The 13,855-nt window shown below is 58.9% G+C and overlaps 1 protein-coding gene across 4 annotated transcripts in view; it reads right to left on the reverse strand.

Moving 5' to 3' along the window:
* Positions 1-13,855, reverse strand: part of RGS12 (regulator of G protein signaling 12) — a 120,460-nt gene that overhangs the window by 65,172 nt on the left and 41,433 nt on the right. The window contains exon 1 of one of the 4 annotated variants that reach the window (XM_030314311.1): positions 3,079-3,295. The exons of the other annotated variants lie outside the window; for them this stretch is intronic. Within the exon in view, the coding sequence (XP_030170171.1) occupies positions 3,079-3,132 (54 nt within the window). The 5' untranslated portion in view covers positions 3,133-3,295. Of the gene's footprint in view, positions 1-3,078; positions 3,296-13,855 lie in introns of those variants that run through there. 4 annotated transcript variants of the gene reach the window in all.

Consider the following 13,855-nt stretch of genomic DNA (forward strand, 5'->3'; position numbering starts at 1 on the left):
CACGCGCGCTGAGGGACAGACAGCCCAGCAGGGCCGGCCCCGCGCAGAGGATGCAGCCCGCGTCCCCCCGCGAGTGGCACAGGCCAAGAGCGGAGACAGGCACTGAGCGCCAGCCCGCTCGCCTGAGCTAAAGAAGGAGAAACCCAGGCAAAGGCAAAACAATCGCGTGCGGCCCACCCGAGCCAGCCGGGCGTCGGCCCACGGAAGGGCAGGCCTGCGCGCTCGCTCCCGTCCCACGGCCACCCCGGCTGCCGGGCCCGTGGCCGCACCCCGACACCGCCTCCGGGGCCCGCTCGGCCCCCCACGTGCGCCGGCCCGGGCCGAGGGGACCCCGCCCCTGCTCTCGGGTCGCCCCTCGCCGCCTCCGCCGCCCACCCGGCGGGCCCGCGAGGGGACCGGGACCGAGTCCTGGTCCGCGACAGGGGGAAGGAAGACCCGGCTGCCAGAGCTGTGTGGCCCGCTCTCCCTTCCTCCCCCTGCCTGCACCTCCCCAGGAGCAAACCCGGGGCGGCCCTCCTCACCGCCGGGGTCTGTCTTCCTCCAGCCTGTCCAGGCCTTTCTGCGGGGCTGGCTCGCCCTCCACGCACCTGCCACCGGGCGCTGTCACGGCCAAGTGGAGCCCTGAGCGTGGCCGCCCCCGCCGCCGCCCCGAGCGCCTTCAACAGAACACGGGACTCTGTCTTCCCAGCGCAGCCCTTCCTGTTTTCAATCCTGCACGGGGCTCAGTGCACGGAGAGGTGGAAGCCCCTTGGTCTCTGGAAGGTTCTTTCTCTCATACTCTAGCAGCCTGAAGGCAGCTGCCTGGGCAGACAGACCTCACAACACATCTGTGACACGAGACATGCTTCCAGGCCACGGAACCACAGACCTCGGCCAAGCGCAGCCCAGTGCCATCTGTACTTTATGAGCGGGCAGGGAGGACGAGCCGCAAGGGTGACTAACCTCCCGCGCAGCCCTGCCCATCGGCGTGGAAGCCTGGCGGGGCCGGGCACGGATCCCGTCACTCCTCCCGGGCGGCCCGGCCCCGAGAAGGGCCACAGCGGCGGTGGGGTGACGGGTCCACGCGGGAAGCTTGTCGAAGCTTTCTTCTTGTGACAGTTTGCGTTCCTTCTAGGCTGTGGGTCTCCGTGTCTCCCCCCCACCGCACCTCACCAGCACCCACCGCTCACGCCCACCCCGACGTGGTCGGGGCTGATGGCTCGCTTTGTTCTGACAGAGGCGCATACCCACACGTGCAAAGTCTACTTATGCTGAACTTCGCTTCGTAAACGACGGGAAAACTGTGATCTGCTCATCCGGCCGGTGGGAGCCTCGCACTTTTTCAGGGTCAGCGCCCACCGGCTCTCCTTTGTGCTCCAACGGCCGTGGGAAATAGCGCTCCGCCTCCGCATAAAAGGCGCTCACGAGAGGCACACGTTCACGGAGCCCACGTGCGCTGTGGATGGAGGCTGGCCTCCCCGGGCACCCCGCTTACAGACCAGCAATTAGAGGCGCTAAGACAGCAGAGCTGGTGAGGTGTGGAGCCAGCCTTCCCACACGGTGCCCCCGAGTTTACCCCCTTCACACCGCGTGGCTGCAGGACCGCCCCCTCGCAGTGGCCCTCTTTCTGCCCTCTTCCCCACGGGCCCACTCTGAGCCAGAAAGAGCTGCGGTGCCCCCACCACTCGCCCACCACCTTCTGATACCACCCTCGGCCCCGGGGAGGAGAGAGCTGCGCATTTTCTGTTGCTTAAAATACAACCCGCACGCCCAGATTTTAACACACTCATGCGAACAACTTATTTGCCAGTTTGAGCACTTGCAAAAATTTCAAAAGGGAGCCAAATCATTTATACAGGCAAGTAGAGGCAGCTTTTTAGAGACCTTTTTTCTCACCCGGCATAAAAACCACCATTTCCTAAAACTTGCCTCTATAGATCACTGAGATGAGAGTGTGGTGCATGGGTATGTGCAAATAACTAACTGGTTAATCGGTCCATTAAGGACACGGTATACCCCGAATGCACTTTTCCATCAAGGACGAGGCACAGGGTCCTAGGAACACATCGGCGTTTCTGCACCAGGACAGCCGGGGGCGGCCACGCGGCAGGCACGCCTGTAAACATCAAAGCCACCCCCCCCCCCCACCCTCTCCGGTGAGCTTTAGTAGTGCCTGGGCTTTTCAGACCGCACGCTGCGTGTTTTTAAAATAGATGAAAACGTGCACTGACTGCGTAAGGTTCCTCCTTGACCGACCCAGCTGACCTATTTCTATCTTCCATTTAAAAGGGAGGATGAAGCCCCCTTTCCCTCCATTTCACCCCCAAACCGGTCACCTCTGAACTGGCTCGCCTGCAGCCGCCGCCCTGAGGTTCTACTTAGATATCACGAAAACTGCAAAATGAAACAGCCCTCAGAAAAGAACGAATTTAAAACTGGTACCCTGCAATTAGTGACATTTACATCAACACAGCACAGCCACAAGAGCAAAATAAAATTATTCTTTTTTTAAATCTCAAACCTTCCTCTTGCCTGGCTCCCCAAACCTTTTTTGAAAAAGTTTTCTAGTAAGTTCAACTTTATAAGCTCAGATAATAATCAATCATTCAATAGGATTACCAGTGGTTCCCTACGTACACGTATGAAGCAAAATCAGTTCGTTACATTTTAAAATATCAGATACAAAACAGTAATTTAAAGAAGATGACAGATTTGGATAATCCGGTTGAAACTTAATACTTCCCCCAAATTAGCTCCCTCGCTCCTCTTTAAAAGCTGTTAGAATTACCGCGGGAAGGACAAGACCACTGGTGCTCTCTGTGGGGCTGACTTACAGCGCGAGCAGCCGGGGTGCCCCGGGGGCTGAGCTGGACCCCCCGCGACCGACCCACCGCCCAGCCTCGCTCCGGGTTGTCCTGTGGTCCCAGAGCCGGGCATTCGCCGCCACAGGACTCACATTTAGCTCCACGATGGAGGCACGAGAAGAGCTTTCAAAGTTTACACTGAAAACCGACCATTTGCTGAACAGTCTGGAAACAGAGCAGTAACTGAGATGCCAAGTTGTCTTAGAAAAATTCTGCCAAATGACAAGAAACTTACCTGCTGATCGCTTAAAATGTGTGTTTCCTTTGACAACGCTTTGCCCAAATTCATCTTCAGACGAGAAGATTTCTGCCCCACACCAGGCACGCAGATCTAAACTATACCATTTGACACAGTAGCATGCCTGTGCATGCCAGGGAAGTTTAAAGACATTTCAGATGAAGTTCCACTTGGCTCTCTTTGTAACCCATGGCAACAGGACACCGCAGGAAGCTGTGGTTTGCCAGGGATCCAGACTCCATCTCAATTGTCTCAGATTAAAAAAAAAAAAAAGGCCGTTTACATAAGTCACGCTGTGAGATCATTTTTAAAGTATTTCCTCTACCAAATCAGAAGAATCAAACTTGAGCTGATAGGGGTAATTCTCAGTCAGTCCAACAGCTGCAGAGAATTTGTTTTTTTAGCAGCGTGGCGCAGTTCACAGCCTTAATTACAGTTGCCGACGGTTCTATTATAAGCCTCCATATGCACGAGTCTGTGTGGTGCCAACCTGAGGAATCGGCCGCGTTCCTAAAACCCGTCTCAGGCAGCTATCGCTGTGCCGTGTCTGCCTCGTCTGCCTTCAGATGCCTGACACAACCTCAAAGCGAGGGAACCGCGGCAGGTCCTCGTACGCACAGGGGGCAGAAAAGAAATAGGAAACGGGTTCTAGAACCTAGGTACCACTGCAAAATTACCCGTCAACGTTCGGGAGACTCCACGGTAAAGTGCTCACCACAAAGTGCTTCTTCGCTGCCAAAACTCTACAGCCCTGGAGGTAGGGTCTCACGTGCACGGGCTCCAGCACTCAGCTCACCCTGGACCGTCAGATCGGAGCCGACCTCAGGAAGCAAACACGATGCCCAAAGGGCCAAGAGGCTGGGATGCTGGCCCTCAGGTTTGGGGTCAGGCCATCAGCCGGCCACACTGACCATGCGGAGCCCATCCTTACTTTTGCTTTTCCGTGGGAGAGACGGGAGCATTCCCTGCGTGAGCGTTCAGTACAGAGAATCCATAACACGGAGCACGTGACTCTGTGTTTCATGCACGACTGTACAAGGCCTGCCCGAAAGGTGAAAATCTTACAGACCCTGAGCATCAGCCCAAGCTTCTTCAGACTGCTTTTCTCTAGAGATCCACACACAATAAAAGTAGGAACCGACAGCACAGGGCTAGGAAGGGACAGAAGCCTCCAAGGCCGTCCACACCACCACCGAGTGCAGGAAGCGCCTGGCCCGGCGCACAGGAGCCGCCGGGGCCCGCGAGGGAGACAGCACCACCCAGGACTACGGGGAAGGGGGTCCCAGTGAGAGGGGGGGACGGGAGCAGCGGCCTTCAGCCCGGGCCCCCAGGAGGTGGGCAGGGGCGCCCGGGGCTGCCCCACCTCCCCCCCTGCTGCATGGGGCGGGGCGGGGGATGAGCCTTCCTCCAACCCCCCCACCCAGGGTTTCCTGGGCTCCCGCGGTTGCCCTGCCAAGCCTGGAGGGGCCTCATGTCCAAGTGCCACGGCCTGCTCACTCCACCTGTTCTCCGGGCCGTAAGAGCAGGACTCATCGTCTTTCCCAAACAGGCCAGCCAGCCAGTGTGAGGGAAAGCGGGGGCCACGGCCTGCAAACAGGCCCCGCGGGCACACGGATGAGTCGCCTTTCCTGGGCATAAATCAAGTCTGGCAGACAAGGCCAGCAAGCCCACCTCCTTCCCCTGGCGGCCGGGAAGAGAGAAGAAGCCACACCCAGGGCACCGTGTGGTGCAAACCGCAGGCTGGCAAGGCTGAGACAGGATCTGGCCCGGCCCAGTGGGTACAGGCCACACGCCACACGCCACCCCCCCAAGCCGGACACGCATGCCCTGATGTCACCCTCCAACACGCACACTCACACCCCATACGTGTGCACACACAGACGCATGCACACACGCACCCAGACACGTGCACCCGTACATGTGCACACACGTACCCATGCACACACACTTGCAGAGAAAACACACTGGAAGGTTTTCATAGGTGGCCAGGCCAGCCGGTGACTCTGTGACTGGGTTATTGTCCTCACTGATCTCCCAGGGGCCTAAACTACTTGTAGGTTTGGGGAGAGGACAGTGGCCTCCAGGCCAGAGTGCAGGCCAGCAGCACCCTGGCCCGGAAGGCCTGCCAGACCCGGGACGACCACCAGTGACCACCAGTGACCACCGGAGACCGGAGCCGGACTGCGGGACTGGTAGGCCACACCCCAGGGCACGCGGCAGATCCCGAAACCCAGCACCCGGGCGCCGAGTCGTGCATGTCGCCGCTCGGGTGCCGGACCTGTTCTCACTCTAACCGCCTCAGATGGAAGCGCCCATACCCCACCAGAGGAAGCTGACCCCCACCTCGTGCATGTGGCCGTCGCGGGTGGCCCACACAGCCGCCCGCCGCCATCCGGCTCCACACGGCACGCGCTCTCGTGTCCCTTTGGGGCCTTCTGTGTCTCCCCGTTTGCTGTCACCCTGCCCTTCCCTGCCGTCCGCAGGGCAAGGAGAGGGAGGGGACGGGGGCAGCAGTCTGGGGACAACCCCCGCCCGTGCCGCACGGTGCCCTCGGCCCCCAGAGCCCGGCTCACCTCCGGGGGAAAGGAGGGGTTCCCTGGCTGTCAAAGTGTCCAAAGGCTCCCGCAGTGCGCCAAACACGCCTGCCATCGCATCCTCCCTATTCCGACGAGCGTGCTGACTCACGGCCAACTGGGGACTAGCCCCTAATAAGACCAAGTGTGGGTCTGGGCACGACGGGAAACGCCGGGTGGCAGTGGCGGCGTGGCCTGGCACTGCACGGGCTTGGGCTCGGCAGGACAGGGAGCTGCCCAGAGGCAGTGGGGAGAGGGCCAGCTGAGGTCGGAGCCGTCCTTGGCCCCCAACCCCAGGCCCGCCCGGCCACATGAGCTGCCGGCACCGGTCCACCCCAGCGGGAGAGCTGGGGGCCGTGGGGGGGGGGGGTGCTCTGGTCCAGGAAGCCAGACAACAGGAAGCAGGTAGCAAGCAGCTACAGGCGCGTCACCGGGCTGGAGGGAGCCCAGAGGGCCTTTGTGCCCTCTGCCCCGAGCCTGCCCGGGGGTCTGTCCTGAGCTGAGAACGCAGTGCAAGCACTCGGGGACGGCAGCAGAGGTCCCGTGGGGGGCTGGGTCGGGGCAGCTCAGGGAGCATGTCCGGGGAGGGTCTGACCAGAGCACACAGATGGGGGGGAAGCAGCAGGCATCCCGGGGGAACACCGGCAAGCCAGGCAGAGAGGAGCCTCGTTCTCTAGACCCGGCCACCTAGAAAATTCTGGTGAAGGGGCCCACCAAAGAGCTCCTCCCGTATCCTGGATCCCCTTGCAGCGGCCGGCGCCTCCCCAGGTGCCTCTCGCTGGTTCCTGCCGCAGCCCCAAGCCAGTCTCGGGAGGGCAAGGGGCATCGTCTCCTAAATGCCCCGGACCCGTCATGCCTTCCCTGGTCTTCCACCCATCCCGGGCACAGCTGGACCCAGAGGGAACACACGCACTCCTCTACAGGTTCAAGCGTGGCAGAGGGAGATGAGCGCAGACAGCAGCCCAGCCTCAGATGCAGGGGCCGCCCCCACCCCCCACGGAGAAGTCTGGACAAGTTGGGAGGAAAATGCATGGCCTCGGCGCCCCCTGCTGTCCAGGCCCTGAACTGCCAGTCCCTGCCAACCACAGCTGGGCCCTCTGCCAGCCAGCCAGCCGCCTTCCCCCCAGCACAGTGCTCCCGGGGGAGTGCAGTGGGGCCGGGGTGTTGTGAGAGCCAGAAGGAGCGGCGGGGAGCTCCCCGGGGGGCTCTGGCTCCAGCCAGAGAGGCCCCAGGGGCAGCAGGGCAGGTGGGCCTGGCTCTCAGCAGGGGGCCCGTCTACAAAGGCCATGAACTGAAGGACCCCACAGTCTAGAGAGCAGCCAGGTCCCCTCCCCTCCCGGGGCCACAGCGAGCTTGGGCACCGTGGCTGTCCCTAGGGTGCAGCCAGCTTGCTCGAGAATAAACATCCAGTCTGTGGGTCACTGTCTGCACCACCCAACTCTGCCACTGTCCCCAATAAAGCTTTACTCACAGAACAAGCCTATGGCCTGAGGGCCACGGGGTGCCGACTCCGGCCCTCACCACGGCCTTTCTGCCCGGCCCAGATCCCTCCCCTCTCCTGTGCCCCAGCTCCCAGGGCTCCTGCAGGGTCCCACCCCCGTGTTCTCCTGTCACTACTTAGGGGCTTCCTCCTGAAGCCCCCGGAGCTGCTGAGAGCTGGAGCAAGGCTGGGCCCGTCCCTCCTGCCCTGCCACACGCCACGCCCCTCTCTCCCTCAGCTCCCAGTTGTGAGTTTCGCCAGAAGCTTCCGCCACACTTAGAATAACACCCAAGTCTCAGGCTGGCCCTCCCTCCCTCCCTTCTGTCCCCAGGCAGCTGTGCGTGCCTCCAGACCTCCGTGTGCGGGCCCCACGCGTTGAGGGACTGTGAACATTCCCTCCTGAGAGGGGCCCATCTCTGGCCCACAAACCTATTCCAGCTCCCCCACGGCCATCACCTTGCCACCAATGTGCCGCGGCCACCATGCCTCCTTCCAGGATGTCCCAGTACCACGTGCCTCACACCGGGTGCCCCCAAGTCCTTCTTCTTCACCCTACTGACCCTCGAGCCCCTCCCTGGGCCCTGGCCAAGCAGCTCAGTCCAGAAGCCTTCCTGCCATGCCTGCACCAAATCACAGGAACCGACGGTCCCAGAGCCACCTTTCTCCGCTGACCTGTGCCCTGGGGGCTCGCGGGCCATGTCCAATCCCCACCACGACAACTGTCACCGCCGTGCTGGACGAGCACCTTCCCCACACGCTCTGCGGACCCCACACACTCACCCCCTGTCACACACGCAGCCTTGCACATTCTGTGCCATATAAGACTTCCTTGGTCACCGATCCAGACAGCTGAGGAGAGAAGCCCCCGCCCAGCCGCAGAAGGAGCTCCTGCAGACCCAGCACACCCACAACCCCTCACGGCTCGACCCTCTCTGCGAGCAGGACCGTGGCGGATCAGCCCAGCCCCACGCACAGACAGCAAATTGTTTCTTGTTCCCCGTGGCCAACAGCCTACAATGGTGACGCTGGACGGAGGAGGACCCCCCAGAAGCTGACTCTGGTCTCCCACGCCGGTCTCGGGGCACAGCTCCCCTTTAAACCTGCGCGTGCTCAGCTCAGGGCCTCCGCATCTTGGGACTGTCTCACAAACGCCAACACCGTCGGTCCACATCCTAAAAACCTAAACACCTGCCTAAACACCTAGAGGGCGGAGACATCCCCGCTGTCCACACTGGGCCAACAGCGCTGGCTGTTTTCTCCCTGACCCGCCTCTCAGGCCACTGCCTCCTCGGTGACCGTCCGCCATGGTCAAGACTAAAATGGGCACCTTTTCAAAAACATACAAGACTCCCCTCTGACATTCCTATAGCCTGACTCACTCCCTGACTGCCCCCCCCCCCACCAGGACCTTGCCCCTTCCCGCCATCTGTCAGTAGCTCCTCTCCCCGCTCAGAGGACAGGCCCCCCCGCCCCTGCCTCCCCGTGCCCCGGCTCCTGTCCAGCCTCCTCTCGAGGGCTCACCTGCACAGCCCCGGCCCGGTTCCTGCTGACACGTCAGTCCTCACTGCAGCCCTCCCGGGGTGTTGACCTCACCACGGCCGTAACTGCACCTCCCTGATGATGAACAGGGCTGGAAACCTTCTCCCGTGTGACGTGCCATGGTCTGGTAAAACACCCGCCTGAATCTCCTGCCCACTCTTCTGGTGGGGCCTCCCCCACCCCCCTCCCCCATAATCTAGCAGTGGTGTATCTGCACGCAAGAAGGGCCCTGACATTCTCCGGGTCTCAGCATCAGCCTTGGCCTCTATGGCTCACGCCCCAACACCATGAGGCCGTGAGCCCGCACTGCCCTCAGGTAATGATCTTGTGCTACCCTCCACGTTATAGCTGGATTGAGCTGTGTTGGTAGGGCACGAGGACCTTCTTTCTTTCTTTCTTTTTCCCGCGTGGATCTCTTATTCCAGCACCACTGAAAAGACCACACTCAGCCCTGCGCTGCACACAGCCCACGTCCACAGGCACGGGGTCTACCTCTGTGCACACCCTCCTCCTACGGAGGAGGGCCAACACGGATCCTGTTTGGAGTTGCTTCCACTGTAACACATTTCGATGGCGAATGGCGGACCTCCTCCTACCTTTTGTCCTTCAAGAATATCCGGGCTGCTACGGGGCGCCTGGGGGCTCAGTCGGGTGAGCGTCCGACTCTGTTCTGGCTCCGGTCCTGATCTCAGTTTCGTGGGTTTGAGCCCCTCGTCAGGCTCTGTGCTGACAGCACAGACCCCGCTTAGGATTCTCTCTCTCGCCCTCTCTCCGTCCCTCCCCCACTCACGGCAGCTCCGTCTCTCCCCAAAATAAGTAAATAAACTTGAAAAATTGCACTGAATCTATATGCTATTTTCTAACCATACCCACAACTGATTATTGTATACTGACTATACCCAGCAACCTTGCTGGGTATTCATTAATTTTAATAATTAACCTCTAGATTCTTTTAGATTTCCTATGATACCATACCATGTGAGAACATTTTCTCTAAAAAAAACTTCTTTAAGTTTATTTATTTTGAGAGAAACAGAGACAGCATGAGCGGGGGCTGGGGGCAGAGAGAGAGGGAGAGAGAGAGAATCCCAAGCAGGCTCCGCACCGTCAGCAGAGCCCGATGTGGGACTCGAACCCAGGAAATCGTGAGATCATGACCTGAGCCAAAATCGAGAGGCGGACACTTGGCTGACCGAGCCACCCAGCCGCCCCTGAGGACAACATTTTCGTCCTTCCTTTGTGGTTGTTAAATATCGATTGTTTTTACTCTCTTAGTAAACTCAGACCGGCAAGAAACATTTGAACACAAATGGTAACAGCATCCATCTTTCTCTTGCTTTGATCTCAAGGGGAAAGCTCAAGTAAGCTGCCCGCTATGGGGACTTTTTATCACCTCATCAGATTAAGGAAGTTCCCTGTAATTCCTATTTTGTTAAGTTTTGTTTTGCTTTGTTTTTGTTTTTCCCATGAACGGATGCCGACTTTTACCAAATGCTTTCCCTGCTTCTGTTGAGAGGATATATCATTTTTCTACTTTACTCTGTTACTGTGCTAAATTATATTGATTTTCAAGTGTTAAAAAAATATCCTGTCCTTGGAATAAACATGAACCTGCACTTACGTCGTGATGTTAAGTGCTTCCACCTGTGCTCACCTGTGGGCAGCCGGCCCCTCTCCTCCCCTCCCCCTCCCCCCCTCCTCCTTTCTCCCTCCTCCCCTCTCCCTCTTCCCCTCCTCCCTTCCCCCTCCTCCCTTCTCCTCCCCTCCCCCTCCTCCCCTCCCCCTCCTCCCTCCTCCCTTCCCCTCCCCCCCTCTCCTCCCCTCCCCCTCCTCCCTCTCCTCACCCTCCCCTCCTCCCTCTCCTCCCCCTCCCCCCTCCTCCCCTCTCCTCTCCCCCTCCTCCCTTCCCCCTCCCTCCCTTCTCCTCCCCTCCCCCTCCTCCCCTCTCCCCTCCCCTCCTCCCCTCCTCCCTTTCCCCCTCCTCCCTTCTCCTCGCCCTCCCCCTCCTCCCCTCGTCCCTCCTCCTCCCTCCTCCCCTCTCCCTCCTCCCCTCTCCCTCCTCCCTTCTCCTCCCCTCCCTTCTCCTCCCCTCCCCTCCTCCCTCCCCCCTCCTCCCCTCTCCTCCCCTCCCCCTCCTCCCTTCCCCCTCCTCCCCTCACTCCTCCCCTCCCCCTCCTCCCCTCTCCTCCCCGCCTCCCCTCCCCCTCCTCCCTTCTCCTCCCCTCCCCCTCCTCCCCTCTCCTCCCCTCCCCCTCCTCCCCTCTCCTCCCCTCCCCCTCCTCCCCTCTCCTCTCCTCTCTTCTCCTCTCAGTCCGCATCAGGTTTGGGGGTCAAGGTTCGGGGGCCTCATAAATTGAGCTAGGAAGTAACCCCTCTTCGTGTATTCCTCTGCCCGTTTAGTCTGTTGATTTCTGTGTCACCGACTTCTGCTTCTGCCCTCATTTCTGCCAGCTTCCCCTTCCCGCGTGTCGTTTTTACAGCTCTTCTTCTCACCTCCAGACGACTTTCCACTTCCCTTCCCTTCTCGTACGGGCATCGTGACACCACAAACGTCGCCGTGGGCACCCCGTACCCGCACGCCACGGGTCAGAGGGGAGGCCCGCAGCGTCACCCCCGACCCCCACAGTGACTCTCCTTGGAGCGACGGGTCGCGTACTCCCACGTGTACGGGCACCACCCGCTCGCCGCTGGTTTCTAGTACGCTGGCTGTGGCACAGGACACACTGTTGGAGAGTCCTCCGCACCTACGCAGGCCGGCTTTATGGCCCAGCACGCGCTCAACGTTCAAACGGTCCAGGAGGGGCAGAGAGCGGGCCTTCGGGTGCAGTGCCGCACGTCCGTCCGGGAGGCCAAGTTGGGAGTCATGCTGCTCAGCTCCTCTCTCTTCCAGACTTTGTTCTCCTGCTCCAGCCACCAGTTGCGAGGCAGGGGGTGTAAAAAACCTCCCACCGTGTCAATTAGCCCACTTCTTCTCCTGCTTCTACCCATTTTTGCTTTAGGTATGTTGAGACCATGTCACTGAATGCATACAAACTTCAGGATGAGAACTTCTCACTGCCTCTTACGATTCTGAAGTCTCCCTTTTTAGCTCTAGGGACGCTTTTTGCCCGAAAGCCCCCGCTGGCGTTAATGCGACTGCCACTGTTCTGATTAGTACTGCTCAGTGTGTGCTTTTCCAGTTTTTTGTTTGCTTTCTGTGTCCTTAACTTTTGGATGTGTCTCTAGTAAAGAAAATAATCAGATTTTACGTGCAGTCTGACAATCTTTTCTTTTTAACTGGTGTATCTGATTCATTTAAAATCGGTGTTCTTGGGGCGCCTGGGTCACTCAGTGAGTTGAACGTCCGACTTCAGCTCAGGTCATGATCTCACAGTCTGTGAGTTCGAGCCCCGCGTCGGGCTCTGTGCTGACAGCTCGGAGCCTGGAGCCTGCTTCCGATTCTGTGTCTCCCTCTCTCTCTGTTCCTCCCCTGCTCTCACTCTCTCTCTCTCTCAAAAATAAATAAAGATTAAAAAAAATTTTTTTTAATAAAAAATAAAAGCGATGTTCTTGGGGCATGTGGGTGGCTCAGCTGGTTAAGAGTTCGACTCCTGGTTTTGGCTCAGGTCACGATCTCGCGGTTTTGTGGGTTCAGGCCCCGCGTCGGGCTCTGTGCCGACAGTGTGGGGTCTGTTTGGGATTCTCTCTCTTTCCCTCCCTCTCTGCCCCTTCCCCCCCTCGTGCTGTCTCTGTGTCTCTCAAAATAAATAAATGTAAAAAAAAAATGAAATCGATGTTCCTACTGACATGTGGGGACTTCACCCCACAGCTCTACTCGGTGCTGCCTCCGTGGACAGCCCCCAGCTCTCCACCCTCCTACCGTCCCGTCTCTCCAATTTCTACTGTCTGCTGAGTTGACTGGTTTTTAAAATTCCATTTCTCCTCCCTGCAATCTAAAAGCGCTCTTTATTTTACTGTCTCAGGCTACCCTGGAGATGACAGCATGCGTTCTCACCTTATGAAAATCAAGGACGAGCCACACCTTCACCCTCTGCCTAAGCACTGACATCACCTGGAGCTTGCAATCCACTCACCTCCCAGCGCTCACACTAGTGGCCACGCTGTGATTTACTTGTACACATTTTTAAACCAAACAAAAAAACAAAACAGTTATTCTTGTTTTATGCAGTCGCCACTCATTTGGACTGACTCACACACACGTACTGTTTCATCACCCCAGTTGATGTGGGTCCCCAGGCCTGCAGGGCTCTCCATCTGAGTCTCCCTCTGGGGGACCCAATCCGAGCTGCTGATGTCCCGGACGAGGACTCGAGACAGGACTTACGCAGAGGAGCGGGGCTGCTGGTGGCCGGGGGGCAGGGGCCCCTGGCGGGGTGCAATGAGGAGAGAATGTTCTGAGAGGCCCAGGATGATCAGGCACCACCTGAAGGCTGACGTGAAAGCCGGTGCCTCTGGGGAGGGGACCGTCCGAGGGTGCGAGGACCAAGAGGTCGGGGACGGTCTCCCAGGCTGCCGAGGACACCCGCTAAAGAGTAACAAAGAAAAGTACAGAGAGACAGTGTGTTCAACAAGCTTCCCTTAGAAACAGGCTTACCAGCGATGAGTGTTCAAGAAACGTATTTGCAGCTTGTACGTTTTGAACCCTTTAGGCAAAAAAACAAAACAAAACAAAAAAAAAAAAAACAAAAAAACAAACTTAGCAAAGATTCACTCCTATGTCTCCAAATGTACCATTTTAACAAAAGCGAGAGGTCCCATACGTGGTAGAAAGACCACAGCTTTGCAGCCTAGCGTGGCCTAGAAGATGCTGTTGAAACTCCTTGCGGCTCAGTTTCCTGACCTGTAAGACAGAGACCATGACGATCTCCTCGCGGAGCTGATCTGAAGGTCAGAGATCAAAGACTGAGCTGCCCGCTGCCCTCGATCAAGGGCGCAGACACTGGTGCACATGCGGGCGGTGGGCGGCAGGAGGGCCCAGCGCTCTCTCTTGGGCGAGGAGAAGTGAGCGGGAACCACGGAGCCTGGAGGTCTGACCGCGGGCTGCCACCGCGAGCCGGGCTAGGGCCACTTCTCACCCCTGGGAGGCTCAGACCCCTCCCACGAGCCTTCTCCCAGAAAAATGCAGCCAACGGCTGGCCAACAGGCTGACCCGAGAACGTGGGCTTCGTCGAGACCCCCTTCC

The sequence above is a fragment of the Lynx canadensis genome, chromosome B1 (genome assembly GCF_007474595.2).
Source record: "Lynx canadensis isolate LIC74 chromosome B1, mLynCan4.pri.v2, whole genome shotgun sequence".
Lineage (NCBI taxonomy): Eukaryota > Metazoa > Chordata > Mammalia > Carnivora > Felidae > Lynx > Lynx canadensis.